Here is a 15,972-nt window from a genome sequence, read left to right as displayed (position 1 = left end):
CCCACCTGAGCTCTGTTTGTGGCTGAAGACTTCTACAGCAGTACAACAGCAACCCCAGTGTCACACGGAACAGCTCTTCTCCATCCCTTGCACAGGAGCTGACACATCACCCTTGCAGCTGAACAGGCTCCAGTGAGTTACAGTCTGCATCAACCACCAGCCAAATGCAGATGAAAAAGGTGCCTGCTGCTCATTAAAAACACACAGAATGAGAGAGAATGCAGGCAGTGTAGTTCTTCCTGGTGAGAGCATCAAACTCAGCATCTGAGAAACACACTGAACTTCATTCTCTGCAAGAACTTCAATTTAAGTTGGTCAAATATCTCATCCATTAGCTATGTTTCAACAATGATCTAGCAGAGGAATAGGAGTTTCAGCTCCTCAGCTGCACTGATAGCAAAAGAAAGTGCAGACAGGAAGAGTTCCTCGAGTCCTGATCGACCCAACGCAGCAAGATCAGAGAATTACAGAGGGGCTGAGGCTGGAATGGACCTCTGCATCCACTGTCCTGGGGCACGAGGTGCCAAGCCTGGGTGTTTCTGCTGCCTGTGATGAGCCTTGACCTGGAGCTGGCCCAGTTTCACCAAGCTAGAGAGGAGCAGCACGGGGCTCTGGCAACCTTCAGTGCCAGGGAACCAAGAGCTGCTCTCCATGTGGTGCAGGCACAGCCAACCAGAGACCCAGCCTTGAATCACCTGCACCCGAAATAGGGAGTCCTATCAACTGTCCCACCATCGCATTTCTCCTGTCATCACCCAACTGCACAGCTCGTGACGTGCCCTCCGTCAGGCCAGGTGCCTGGTTCTTCTTTCATCAACCAATCTGGTGACGAGCAACTTAATGAGGCTGCTGAAATGGTGCTGCTGAAAGCTGGGAGAGAAGCGTCTCTCATGAGGCCTTTTTTGGTATCAATAGGGAAAATATATATATATATACATCCTAAAAAGAACAAAAGCTTACAAACTGCTGAAATTGGGCACTTATATTTTGTTATTCTCTGGCAAAAAGTGGATTATAATGCAGCTGTATCAGCAGTAGAGCAACACGAAGAGCATATAAAGGACCACACGTACAACAGAACTCCAGTCTTCTCCAGCCTGTGCTCTGTGGATGCCCTACAACTTTCCCTGCTCAGAACACAATGCCCAAACACCCCTAGGTGAACCTCCCTCTTTGCCTTCTTTTTCCCAGCTCTGAAGTTCTGAGAGCAAGAGCAGGGGAAAAGCTGCTGCTTGAAGGCTCAGATGAAAGGCAGAGCTAACAGCAGCATGCTGATCTGCAAATATTTGCACCAATGGGATTCACACCAAGTTGTGCACACAGAAGATAGCTTTAGCTCACAGTTCCTTTCATTATTCTTTAACACTATAGTCAGGGCCAACACCGTGATGTTTATCCAATCTGTATGAAAAGGTTACCTCTGAAATCCGACGGACATTGCAGAATGTTCCCAAATGCTGTAGGCCAGGGGAACACTGAGGCAGTTTTATATACCCCCAAAACTTACCTGAGGCTGCAGTTGCAAGGGCAGCTGTGCCAACCCACGATGGCTCACTGTGCTGGAAAGGGAGATGTGCAGAGCACTCCAAGGTGCTCTGCTGGGCTCCTGCCTTTTTAGGAAGGTCTGATGAGTCCCAGTGCCAGCATTAGGTAGGTGGCAGCACACAGGAGCTCTCAGCCCTTGTATTAAGACAGCAACATGAGTAAATACCAACTCGTAACACACGTTTCCCATGGAGAAATGTTCAGTGTATGTCACTGTTAGTTTACGCAGGAGCCCATCCCCCAGCTTTTCCCAAAGAGGATCTGAAAGATGTGATCATTTTTCCCAAACACCAAAGTGCTTCTCAGACTTACATCATTTCTGCAAATTTACAGACGTACGTGATATTTTTAGGGATGGCTGGCTTTAGAAACAGCCCATGCAACTCATTCCTTACTTATGTCAGCGTTTGTCAGTGGCTAAAGACATTTCTGATCAGAAACGACTTTTCAAAATGTATAAATAATACTTAATGCACCTGTTTGGTCTACAGACTTCATACTAACAGCAGTTCCTCTTAAATACTTCCCTGACTTAGGAAAACCAAGGAGAGCATTTACAGAAGCTCTTACTGACTTAGCTGAGAGAGATCAAAACCTGATGCCCTGTGCTCAATAGAACAGCATGGAGACGACTGAGCAAATATCAGCTTAGATTGAACAATCTTCCCCAAATACCTCTCTGTGTTATGCAGCTACTTTTACATTCATCTTTTACAGACACATCTTTTGCTCAAGGTAAACCTGAATCAGTCAGAACCCTTGGACATATTCACCTTCAATCTCAGCTAGACTGTAGGGTAGAAGCCAGCCACTCATTGCTACTAATTACCATGTGAAGCAAAGATGAAGATTAGTTTCTGGTCCATAGGATCTTACCCAGCCATGTGAATCATTCAGAGATGAAACAGAGCAGATGGCAAATGGATCAAATGGTTTTGGATAAAGGTTTGTGTACTCACATGAGAGGGATGAAGCTAGGTGTATAGAGGAAAACATGCACATGGAATTAGGGGAGGGTGAAACACAGGGAGCAGCTAAAGAATAGGCAAAGTTGATAGTTAACCAAAAGAAAAACATAATGAAAAAGGAAGACTGAAGGAAATCCTTCTCCACATATAGCCATTTGAAGTTTGAAGTGGTAAAAACAGAGCGTCAGTAGAGAATGCAAAAACAGATTATACACAGTTCACATCTCAAAAAGGTGTGAAGCTCACAATGCACGAAGAAGAGCCAGGTATCTAAATGTGGAAACAGGTCTCTATCTTCCCATCATCTTTCCTCTCTGCTTCCCAACCAAAGCTAAACTGGCCAAATAAATCAGTTCAGGTTAAATACAGTACCAGGCACATTCACAACTACATCCTTGAGGCACTGCATTAAGCCCACTTCTCATGTCAACAGCTCAGTGAGGAGCTGCTGCTGCAAGAGAGTTCTCTTAAGAATGCCTCAGCTTGTCTAACACATAAAATACATCTTTTACAACTCTTAACTCATGATGTAGGGAAATGTTTGAAGCTGAGATGAGCCATTAACTTGCAGACAGAACATTTAGCTTACCCTGAAACTGTCTAAAAAGAGGAATGTACTGAATCCAGGGACTCCATAGAGGAACTTAGATCTAAAAAAAAAAAAAATACTTAGAATAGGGGAAAAAGAACAAACCACATTTGTATCTCTGGTCTGAATGCAGTAACTGTCCTTTACAATCTCATTAATACTTGTTCTGCACAATGGAGTCAGAGCTGCATGGAGGGCAGGTATGCAGCTCATTCAGTAAATCCTATTATTTCCATGGGCTGCTAAAGTGGGGCTGAGAAAACAAGAGCCGTTTTCAGCAACAACGGCCTCCCCTCCCCAGGTCTCAGGCAGCCTACAGCCAAAACCAGACATGAAGGCTCCACGCACTCCTCCCACCAGGCTGCAGGCAGCCGGGGCTGAATCCAACCTGTGTGAGCGCCGCTGCAGATGCACCTGGCCTTGTATAAAAGTATTTAATGAAAAAGGCATTAACAGAAGAACAAGAGGGAAGTTAAGTATGGTTTGAACACACAAGTATTTAAAATAGCAGCTTAAAAGCATCACTTCGTCACCAAACGCATAGCTGCCATCGTGAGGAAACTAAATATAGAAGTAAATGAAACAGCGCGCATTCATGACTGCAGGATCTGCTGTGGACTGATCTATTTCAATGGAGCAAAACATAAAAAGGAGTATTGTAGGGACAAACAAATACACTCAGATTAGATGATCAGGAAGCTTACTCTTAGTATCATGTTCCTAACCAGAGACAAAGCCCTGAGTATGCAGTGAAAGCCAGTGCTGTGCAGCCAGCTCCTGTGACAGACACCACGGACAAAGAAGCCCCACCATTAATCCCCAGTAGGGTTACAGATTTCACAGAAGCACGGCCAAAGGCACAGCAACTGACTGCATCTAAGTCTGTGAGACAGAAGACCTGAAACGACCACAGGTACTGAAAGACAAAGAACAGCCCTGGGTCAGCTATACAAGCTTTCTAAGCACACCTCCCACATACCTCTGAGGCAGAAAGGCTCCCATTCTTACCTCCGTGCCTACGGTCTGCAACTATTGCTTTGCCTAAGAGCTATTGAGTCTTGTTTTACCCCTGCTCTCCTTCAGTGGGAGCACCTCAGACTCACCTGCCGCTTCTCCATCCCTGGATTTAACTACATGATTACAAAGGGACAGGTGCTCAACAGCACAGGAGCCAAAACCACAGCCGTGCTCTCCAATGCACCAGCAGGATCACTTCAGATAAAAGCACAGTTCTTGAGCTTCAAAAGCAGTGAGCACCAGAAACCACACACTTCCCCAGCAAAGGGCTTGAGTCTGCTGTGAAAATGCCAAAAGGCAGTATTGTGCTCTGCTGCAAGAAATCTGCTGTCGAATTCGCTGCACCAACTACTGGAGTTTGTAAAAAGGGTTAGCACAAAGCATTTGTATGTTTATTTAAATAAAAATTATAATTTATACAAGACTTTTTAAACAAACAACATTTCCTTAAAAAATGTACAGGGCAAATCATTTCATTATCTCAATTTTTCATACAGTATAAGTCTTTTGTCAAACAAAAGTTACACTGATAATGAGTTATTTACAACTTCAAAATATAGACTCAAACTTCAGACATAAAAATTTTAACATCCATTATATTTCAATGATCAGTAGTAGAAATTAAACATCTGCCAAAATGTACAGAATTCAATAAAAACTACCAGTGTTCTTCATACAAGTTTAAGTAGCCAAAAAAAAAAGTACATCCTGTCATCTCTTCAAGATTGGGTGAAATCTTGTTCTTCTTTGTCTGCAGGAACAACAGTGGGGTTTTGCTGCTGGCTTCCGTTTGATGCTGCTACTTAGAAACAGCTTGTTTCATTCAATCTTGCCTCACAAAAGCTACAGTGTATGGAAAGGCATGATTTCATATTTCAGCTTTTTTTTTTCCTTCTGAATTTAAATGGTCACCAATAAGAAACTGAAGTAGTCAGTTTTCATCTCCCTTTTTTTCTTCCTGTAAAAGGGACTCAAACTAACCAATGCACTTCTATTAAAAGAAGTTAAATCCAACAGCAGCGAACCGCATACATCAACATAACTGCAAATATAAACAGCAAACAGAATGACAAGAACATCACTTTCTGCTATTAGAAAGTAACACTCTACATTAAGTGGTACTACCCAGCCTGCTAATGAAGCAAAGCAGGTTACACTGCAAAGTTACGTAGGTCAATTGGAATCGAAGGTTAACTTGAGTGTAATCGTACAAATCAAGTATACACTTCCTCACTGTCCCACCCCTGCTGCCCTCCGAGCACTCGGGGATGCAGCAGAGGAACGAGCACAGGACTCGTCAGTAAACACACTGAGGGCACCTTGGAGCAGCAGTGATGTTCTGTAACGCACAGAGCAGCTACACAGCAGGAACCTGGACAACCTAATGTAAAGTGAGCTTTGCAAAATATGTACATAGACGTCTGTCTGTTATATTACAGCTCCCCCCAAAAAATCCAGTCTGGTTTCTACACGTTCGAATGAAATGGTGTTGCATTGCAGTTTGCCCTAGGTTTACTGCTCAAGGAATTGCTCATTTTCAAATTCACACTGTTAAAGCGTGCATTGATTCTGAATGCCAACACATTAGATTTTGTAAAAAGTTTTTAATTTCTTTGTCCAGAAAGAAAATAAAATTAAGAGTATATTGTACACGAGGCATTTCAGGCTGGGAGAAAGGATCGTGACCTCTTTTCTCCTGCTCTGAAGCCTAGGTATAGTGAACCACCCTGGCACCACAAGCACAGGACCTACAGCTCCTTCAGGAACCAGAATCCAGGACAGCCCCATAAGCCAGGGTCAACCAGTGATGGAGGTGTGGGGGAAGTAACAAGTGTCAGTCAACTGATTTCCTACTGAAACTGCTGTTATGATCAGAGTGAAGGTATAAATTACACTTGAAAAAATGATACAAAAATAAGAAAAAGAGCAGGCTCTCTGTAAAAAATATAGTTTTCTGTTTCTTCAAAAAAAAAAGCCCCAAAACCAATACCTTTAAACATACCCAAGGGATTTCTTCCTTAAGACAAAATGGATGAATCTGGTTAAGATTTGTATAACATTAAGCGATTTTAATGCCTATTAGCCACACTCACTACTCAGGGAAGCTTCTAGGAAGGAAAATCAGATGATAATACAAAACAATTGCAAAAAGATTAATTGATTTTGAAGCAGGTCTGAAGAAGAAAATTAAGTTCAAGGAATTTAAACATAAAACCTGAGTATGTCAAGCGAAGAAACCATAAACTGCCAAGCTACATCCATGTTAGATGGTGGTAAAAAGGAAAGCCCACCCAGCCTCACTTACGTGTTAAGTTTTCAGGTCCTGATGCACACACATGGGCAGCATTAGAAATGCACCCCTTTTCCTGGTTGCAAAGGTCAAGAGATCTCCAAAATGACATCCCAGCCCTTATGGATTCTCTCCTGCTCCTGTTCACAGTTCCATCCAGGGCATGGTGCTGTACCACAGTCAGTGTTTTACTTCACAACACCCAACCAAATCACAGTATTCGACAGTATTTCTTCATATCAGGTGCACTTTAAGTTCTTTGCATCATACCTCTTCACAGCCAGACTGAAATAGTTTCGTACAGTTTAACTGCCTCCTTCAGTACTGCTGCATTTAGTTACTTTAAGTAAAAACTGTGCTAAGTGTTAAAGATGCTTTGGTGTTTGGCTCTGCCACTCCTTCATTCTATCTTTTTCCCCATATAAAGAAAGAAAAATCCCTGTTAAAAAAAAATCTGTGAAACTAAGTCCTATTTTTTATATAAGAATTTGCATTTCCACTACTTTTCTGGGGTCCTCCATATAACACCTGGAGACATTGCACTACTCAACTCAAAAGACACAGAGAAGGAACAGACAAACTGGAAGGCTCAGTGTAACTCCTACTGTGCTTCAGGAAAAATGCAAATTGAATTCTAAACCTCTCAGATGGGTGCTATTGTATAGAATAAAAAAGCTTTCTGTATTAAAGTTGAAGATCAATATGTGCTTTGCTGCCAGAAAGGCCTGAGAGAGTTTAGAGGAGCACAGCCTTCCTGTTTTACCTGGCAATTGGGTTTAACTGTTACTGAAATTTAATTTTACAAGTGGAAACAGTGACAGTGCAATGCCCCTCAAATGATGTTGTGAGAAGGAAATAGTGCTTTCACTCGCTGTCTCATAGTGTTATTATAAGGTAACTCCAGAGAAAAGCCAAATTAAAAACCAGCCATGTTGCAGGTTAGTTTAACCACTCCCAGCTCCCCAACACAAAAAGCCCACAAGTCTTTTATGCAGTAACATACAAACACCTTGTACATACAACATGTACAACAGTTGAGCCCTTCTATGACAACTATCTACAGAAATACAAATATATGATGCCTAACATTTTAGGAACAACGTTTTGATGCCCTCTTTTATAAAAAGTATCTGCCTGCCTTCCTTCCTCTTGCTTTGGTTAATCAGGAAAGGAAGATATAGCTAGAAATGTTTTCCTCCAATTCACTGTACAAACAATTTAAATCTCTGTAAGCAGAAAAAACTGACCCAACTGGTAAACAACCTTCTTCGATGCAAGATTTAGCAAGGAGGAGTTATGTTAAGTGCAGTTACAAATATGGAAATACTAAGATGATAATACTTCCTTGGTGTTGGCCACCAGTTTTAATATAGAACCCAATTTAAAACTTAAAGCTGAAGAAACAGACTTCAGGATATTGCAGTTGTCGTTCTCACATCTTGGGGAAAAAATAACTGAGATAATGGGTCCAACGTATCCCCAGTGATATAAGTGCAGTTAAAAGGGATCAGTCTGTTTCAGTCCATTACTCAGTCGCTTCTTCTAGTGTCTTTTGAGCTACTCATGTCAGTAAATAAACATTAAAAGTGCTTAATGTACAAGGCTAATAGTGATGATAGCACTTCCACTGTTTTGCTTCATTTTGTTGTTGGTTTTTTTTTTTGTGGGTTTTTTACAATTTTTTTTTTTTTTTTTTACAAAAACCTTAAAAACAAACATGAAGGCATATATAAAATACACTTGATTTATGTAACAGATAGAATATAAACCACCAGACAAGAAAAATTATTGCAAAATAGATGAGGATGTTCATTATTTTTTTTTCACTACCAAATTGCAAAATAAGAAAGTTTCCTTTATGTTTTCTAAGATAAGATACTAGCTCTCACTGTTCGATGATGCAGAGGTTATTTTCACATACTGGTTGAAAATCGTCTCAAAAGCTTCATCTCTGTGTACCATAGCACCAAACACCAAAGGCTAAACAACAGGGAAAGAAAGAAAAGATCACGTCAGTCTGGAATAAGAAAACTCTTCCTTTAGGTACTTTATGGTTCTGGCCATATCATTAGGAGCAGGACTGTACTCAAAGTACATTAATAAAGAGTAAGAATCCTTTTCTCTACTAAATCCTTGGATATATGCCCAAGTTTCTAATGTGTCTCCATCTCCATCTTGTCTTTATAAAACAACCACAGCATAAAGCACACAGAACAGGCAACCGAGGGCATTTTAACTCGCTCATGAAGTGCATGAAGTTTTCCTGATGATACTTAACTGTTTAGTACAATAAGGTTTGAACAGGAAAACTAAATCCACCCCAAAACATGCCATACAGCAGATCGTTCCTCACCCAAAGATACTGTCAAGCCATCAACTTTTATTCTCTGACTGTTGCACTATCACCCCTTACGCTCTCAAAGGATGCTGAGAGAGCAGTCAATTGAGGTAATGAAAGAAAGGAGCTGAAAGGATGAAGCAAATCTGTCTGAAGTGTTACAGTGAAGTAGTCAGATGCAGTAAAACAGGTTGAATGTTTAATTCATTAAAATTCTGAAAGAAACATGCTGAATTATGTACAAGCGAATTAGAGAAAGAAGCAAAACACTAGCAAGAGGAAAAAGAAAAACCCTTTTTGCTACCGCTTGCCAGAGAAAGATGTCAAAAAGGGCATGAAGGCAAACAGACAACACAGATAGAGCCAGCTACTTACTTTTTGTGTAGATGGTGTTGATACGGCAATACCCATCCCTGATCCCGGGAGAACAGAGAGCACTTTATACTGGAAGAGCAAGCACAGACCTAAGGTATCTTAGATGTACCGAACAATTGTAAGAAGTGCTGAGGAGGTTATGCAGCTCATCAGAGGTAGACCCTTCCAGCCACAACTAACAGGCCTGTGTTAAAATCAGCACAGGCCACACTTCTTGCTGGCCCCGAAATAAACCAGCACAGCTCTGCCCACGCAGCAAGCACCTGCCCCATGTTGTGCTACCTGCCCACCCCAATGGTCCCCAGCCCAGCACTGCTACTGGGAGCTGCCCCAGCTTCCCCTGCCAGGGTCCAGTCAGGAGCTTCACACTAAGGGATATCAGTGGTCACTGACCAGGCGTGCACCCTGCTCTTCTGCAGTACATCAGTGTGCCTCTGTGCTCATATATATTGTTTACATATATATACATGTGCATAAATTTAAGCAGGCAGAAGAGGTGTGCAAGTGCCCAGAGTTTAAGGGTTTCCCTAGAATTAATAATATTCATTGATAGTTTAAAGCAGCAGGAAATAGACAAAAAAAACCTAATTTTCAAAATTAAGTAGATCAACAGAATATGTACAGTTGGGCTTTTTAAAGAAAGTCTGCAAGGCTATGCAGAAATACTGCTGGCTGAGCTAGAGAATATCCTAAATATAGAAGGAGCGTGAGCCTGTCCTGTTTTCACCCACCCACAAATAAAACAAGGCCCACTGTGCTTTTATGCTTGGCTGCACAATCTCTGTCTCATCTTCATCAAGAAGCTACACTGATACAAAAGGACTTCCATGGCAGTAAAGACCAACTAAACAAGCCAGTGCTGCTTCAAGTATGGTGTTTAAAATACATCAGTATGAATTATTAATTTCAATGAGAAGTTCGAGCTGAGCTCGAGTCATCTCCCTAATGGACATGTGATGTGAATGGAAAGAATTCATTTGCAAATCTGGAGGTACCCAAACTACAGACACCAGACTGACTTCTTTCTCTGTGGGTTATGATTTGTGGTTCTCATGGCCACAGGATATAGCAAAAAGTAGGGGTGCCTGTATTTAAGAGTGAGACAATTTAAAAGAGGTAACAAGAAGTGATACTAAACATCATACAGCGTGATGCTAGGCACAGAATGCAGCCACTGGTGACAGCAGGCTCAACCAGAAGATCACGCTGTACTTGCCAGGCTTCTAACCATCCACTTTTCACTCTCTTAGTGATGGATTCCATCTACACAAAATTCCAGTCCGATTCAGTAATGCTACTCTAATGCTTTATCCTTCTTCACTGTCAGTAATCCCTCTTTCCTCCAAGGCATCTACATTTAAGATGGTGGATCTTCTGACATCAACCCTCTAATTTAAGTTAAGGTTACACAATTCTTGCTAACAAAAAAATCTTAAAGCCTAAGCAGATCCAGTCAATACAGGAGAAACAACATAATTTTAATTAAAAAATAATTCAGGAATGTAAGAGTTTTGTAAACATTTATGCTCCCAGTGAGTTTGCCTGTGGTTACTCTAAACAACTGAACAAATATTCCTGATCAAAGAACGGTCTCAGTTACATAAACGATCAATGTCATCTTCCCCTCCTCCCTCAAAATCCCAAATCACCATAAGCAGAAAATCAAGACATAACTAACAGAACAGAAAATCAACTTTTTTCTCTATGTGCAACACAAAAAAGACATACCTTCTGAATATCTGTTATATCCGTTAGCTTTATAACTTTATTTCTTTTAGATGAGCCTGATTTGGAACTTTCAAAGCACAAGTAACTGAAGACAAGAAAAGAAAATGCTCATTTTAACACAGTATTCTAAAACAAAATTCAATTAATTTGAATTCAATTAATTCAATTACAACTTTCGATTCAGAACAAACATTCATGAAATGCTAGCAACTGGCTAACACATTGGAAAGCCAGGAACACACAGCAAGTACAGACCAAAAAAACATTGTTTTTATATTACTGCACTTATGGGGAAACCCAACAAGCACTTTAAAAATACAGGAAACAAGTAAAGACTTAAACAGTTGAAATATTCTATCTCAAAAAGCTTGTAAGTCTTTTACCCTCCCCTAAAATAGGACCTAATGGAAAATTACTGTGTTAATTTCATGTTATTGTGATGCAGACAAAAGCTCAAATTTTTAAATGCTACAGATTCCAAACACTCTCCATCACTGGGTGACACTGCATACGGATTAGCTTTACTTCCATTCATTACACTCCAAAGGAATTTCAGTGCAAGAGCCAAACGGTAGTGACACTCATTTCAGCACAGGGGAGGAAGAAAAAGGAAGTAAAAACTAAAAACAAGAACAAAAAAAACAGCAACAAAAAAAATCAATTACTAGTTTTGAAACCAAGGCTTGAGTTTCTTTGGTTTGCTGGTTTGATTGCACATTGCTTCAAGGAAGCATTCTTTAAAAATGAAACTTAAGAATAATTGTCACATAACCATTAATCACAGCTCCCAAAATACATCCGGCTGTTAGGTTTCTTTTTTTTTTTTGGCATACACACATAGAGAGTGTATGTTATCCTTATCACGGATTGCAGCTACTAACAACTGGCTATAGAGCTGCTCTCCATTCCCACACAAGCCTTCCCAAGACAAAACCAGGCTTGTTAAGCTTTACTACACCCCAGATTTTGATCTCGCTCTCCTATCATGCTTTGAGGTTTTAAAGCACCATGAAAAGGCACTTTATACCCACTTATAAGAAGAGTGTTGTTTCAAAATATTGTCAAAGGATCACTTTCAGATTCTTTTTTTTTAATGTCTGCTGCATTTTCCTCCTAAGAAATGTGTCAATTTTAATGACTCACTTTTCCGTGACGTAAAGAATTCCATTTCTGATGTAGTCTGTAGGCATCTTCCTATCTCTATTGATCAAGCAACAACGCCAGCCATTTTCACACACTAAACAAAAAATCACAGGAAGAAATCTTACTTCAGGAAAGAAACAGCAATTCCCTTATAAAAGGGCAGAACTGAAAATTCACCTTTAGATACCGAAAACAAGAAGTGTTTGCATAGCAAAACCTAGAGAAGGTGTTTCTAGGCATCATAACTGTTTTAACACCGTTGCTTTTTTTTTTTAAGTTAAGAACAAAGGTCCAACCCACAAACACAATTATTTACTTTAACATTTGCACTACAACAAAAGACATGACCTGCTGTTGATTCCTGCAAACAACTGTAAAGACATAGAATGAAAGAGACCACCACTATTCATTGTAATTTAAAGCAGGTATTTTAAATCAAAAACTTCTATTTATACATTACACAGAGGGAGAATTCAGCTTTAAGCTATCTTTGGCTTTTCAGAATGTATTCCACTAATGTTGCAATACCTGCCAAAGGACGCTCATTTTCTGACAGGTTAAAAACTTCATGGAAATTCCCCCTCTTAGTGGTATGGAAGCGACTCGTGTCTTCATCTTTGTTTATTCCAGTTGGGGCACTTGAGCCCACGTAACTTCTGGATGCTGCTGTTTGAAGCTGAAAAAGCAAGAAACATATTCCAAAATTTGAACAGCACATTTTGGAACTGCGCTCTCAAAAGCCTGGCTAGCTATTCTTCCTCAAGGAAAGGCAGGACAACAATTTTCATTAACTACTTCAACAAAGTTGTTGCTGCTGCACCATACTACTTCTATAACACAAGGCTGCGAATTTCTACCTGCAGACAGCCTTGCAAAGTGCTACACTTTGAAGGGCAGCCTCTACAGAAATGAAAGTACATGGTGCTAGATATTCCTGTCTTAAAATATCATTTCTTTACAGTAAAAGGGTATATCTGATTAGATACAGCTAGGCCACTGCACACAATTCCAAATTAACTGTGCTACTGGGACTAATCATAAGTTAACATAATTTCACTATTCAGTTTGTCTTCAAGAGACAGGCCAAGATATTTTTGCACAAACTAAGGTTATAAAGAAAAAAAAAAGCAAACAACAAAAAAAAGTCACACGAAACTGCAGAAGCTCATTAGGAATACAAATGCTGAAATTGAAGGGGAGTTTTCCACGCTACGATCCATACCTTTTCATGCCCTGACAGCTAGCAGGAAAAGAAACAAACAACACAAATGTGACAGTGACAAAAGAAAAAAGTGAAGTCTATATAACAGCATATTAGATAGAATAAAACATGAACTGAGTGAAGCTGCAAGATCTTGCTCACATACCAAAAGACTACACACGACAAATGCAATTAAAAATGAGAGTTAGCAGTGGTTAGAGCACACCAGTTCAATTTATTCAGGTTGTGTTAGAGTCATTGATCTTTGCTTTCCTTTGAAGTTGCACTGAATTTTGAGCGTTGACATGTGGAATAAAACTAGAATGGCAGTCAGTATCCTTGGGAAGGGGGTGGGGTGGCTGGGAAGTAGCACGGCGTTCTTAAAGTTGAATTACTTCAGTAAAATCTTCTTTTCAGCAGGGCTCCTGAACCACTGTAGCCCTAATAAAACAGCCTTGCTTCTGGAACGACAGCAGGCAGCTATTTTCCAAAAGCTTGCCTCCATTTGCTTTGTTCATCTTGCTAGTGTACCACACAATTCTAAAGGCTGGCTTTTGTCACAAAAGCAGGAACAGCTCCATTCTTAGTCCTACTGCAGACATGCAGTTAAACAACTGGCAAAGTGACAGCGTGCAAGCCTGGGACTAAGCCCTTCTCCTGCAGCAGCCCAATGCCATGGGAAGCTGACTAGCCTCAGCTGCTTTCTGAGTTTCAGTTGGCAGCACTCAACACTTCACAGGATTTAGCTTAACAAAAGCAAATGAAAAGTGTGCATTGCATTCACCGACTATAAAATCAGACTTGACAAAACAGTTATGCACAACAGAGTGTATTTACCATCCAGCTTTTAGGGTAACCGTAATACAACGATGCCTCAGGGGAAAAGAATAAAGAAAGTTGAGATTGAAAGCAAATGTTTGACAATAATTGTACTATTGCTTCAGTTACTGCCTTTCTGCTGTGCCCTTAGCAATGATAAAGCCCCTGCAACCAAGGAATTCTTTCTTTGTGAGTAAAGACCAGATGAGATTCTGGAAGGCACCCTTTGACAAGATATTTGGCTCTATACTTGCGTAACCAGGTGAAGCTCCATGGTCCGAGACATACAAAAGGTCAGGAAAAGAGACCTAATGATTTTTGCTCTGAAATAAAGATTATCCCTGCTCTGTGCTGCACAGCTTCCTACCTAACCATTACATGGAGAAGAAAAAAGTGGCCGGGCTTCAATGCCATATTCCACTCTGAGGCTGGAGATGTGAGAAGTTTTGCCCTTTCCTTGCATCCTCCCTAAAAGAGGCACATGTTTCCACTACCCTTAAAGCAACCAGCTCGTTTAAGTATAACCTCTCAGGCTATGAGGCAATGAGACAATGAAGGGTCCTTTACTAAAAGAATTTTGGTAAGCTTAAATATAACTGGAAGGTGTTAGATTTGTAATACTGGTGGAATCCTGCCTGGCTGGAATTGTCATCAACAGTCTGGAAACAGGCAAGCAGTATTCCTTGTTGGTTCCACTTGATCTGTCATCAGCTTTTGACATACAACCTGTACCCATCAGATACTGTTATCAAGACTATTCTCTGAGGACATGGGGCCAGGGTGGTACAGTTGATGAATATTGCATGGTGTCTAAGTTTACCGTGTCTTGTACACCATTTAAGGATAAAAAGCCAAGGCAAATGCACATATAATGTAATATATGCTTTTGTGCTTTCTCTTTTGTATGAAAAAAAAAAAAGAAGAAGAAAAGAAAAACCACAACTATTTTTATTCTACAATTTTCCCAGAAATCTCCCAAGGAGTGAGAAAGTTTGTCTAAAATTAATGAAATTACTGAGATCAAGTTAATGCTTTTGAAGACATTTTGAGGAAAATAATGCTGTCCCACAATTAATTTCCAAGATGAAAAACTAACTCTATGAAGTCAGTCTCAAAAGCCTGGTCAACTTGTCAAAACTTAAGCCATAAAGGAGAAGCAGAAAGGACAGTTATTCTTTAAGTTTATGGATTCAGATTCAGCTCCTTAGAGCCTTTCTATCCCTAAGGTAGATTACACAATCTTCACAGCAAGTGAAGGATAACCTGTAAGCTCTAGGGATACAAGAAGTTTTAAATCCATCTTTTGCAAGCAACAGAAATAGCAGCTACAGACGACAGAATCTACAACCCTGCCTAACCTCTTGATCATTTCTCTCATCAGACAGAAGATACAAACAGAAGATTCAATTTCAGTCAGATTTTCTCTCTCTTCTACTTTGTTCCGAAAAACTCAGCTTAAGTTGCACTTATCATTTTGCCACCTTCTATTCAACTTCCCCCAGGCCCCAGACTTCTTCCTGACAGGTTAACCACAGGTTACAGTTTACCCCTGTTGCTCCCCAATTGCATGCCCAGCCTGAGTTACTGCTAAGTGTTTCACATTTTAGCCAGGAACTTTATGAGAATACTCAGAAACCCCATGATGCAATTTCTGTAGTAAGAGGCATTAAGCCAACACTAAGATGGGACCAGACTACAGTCTACGAGACTTTAACAAAAGAAAAATTTACTGAGAAGAGTACCAACATGGTGAAAAATCATTTGTCATCACTATGCTAAAAGGTTGTCTAATACGAATAACTTTTAGACATAATATCTATGTCTCTAAGCTACTAATTCCATTAACATGTATCCCATTAGCAAGCTATGTATTTACTCTTTTCTTCCTGTTCTTCATGCAAGCAGCCGAATCTCCACTAAAAAATATCTGAGAACAGAGAAAGGCAACACAAGACTGAA

At 40.3% G+C, this 15,972-nt stretch overlaps 1 protein-coding gene across 2 annotated transcripts in view; it reads right to left on the bottom strand.

The window, feature by feature from the left end:
• Window positions 1-4,562: 4,562 nt before the first annotated feature.
• Window positions 4,563-15,972, bottom strand: part of GRAMD4 (GRAM domain containing 4) — a 58,789-nt gene continuing 47,379 nt past the window's right edge. The window contains exons 15-20 of one of the 2 annotated variants that reach the window (XM_042872674.1): window positions 14,032-14,067; window positions 12,522-12,669; window positions 11,994-12,087; window positions 10,851-10,935; window positions 9,123-9,191; window positions 4,563-8,389 (exon numbers count right to left, since the gene is read on the bottom strand). In XM_042872674.1, coding sequence (XP_042728608.1) covers window positions 8,288-8,389; window positions 9,123-9,191; window positions 10,851-10,935; window positions 11,994-12,087; window positions 12,522-12,669; window positions 14,032-14,067 — 534 coding nt within the window. In that variant the 3' untranslated portion in view covers window positions 4,563-8,287. The remainder of the gene's footprint in view (window positions 8,390-9,122; window positions 9,192-10,850; window positions 10,936-11,993; window positions 12,088-12,521; window positions 12,670-14,031; window positions 14,068-15,972) is intronic. The other variant, XM_042872675.1, reaches the window with a different exon arrangement.

The sequence above is a fragment of the Lagopus leucura genome, unplaced genomic scaffold (genome assembly GCF_019238085.1).
Source record: "Lagopus leucura isolate 7727_CA_CO unplaced genomic scaffold, USGS_WTPT01 Super-Scaffold_100008, whole genome shotgun sequence".
In the NCBI taxonomy this organism is placed as follows: domain Eukaryota; kingdom Metazoa; phylum Chordata; class Aves; order Galliformes; family Phasianidae; genus Lagopus; species Lagopus leucura.
This window is presented reverse-complemented; position numbering and strand designations above follow the sequence as displayed.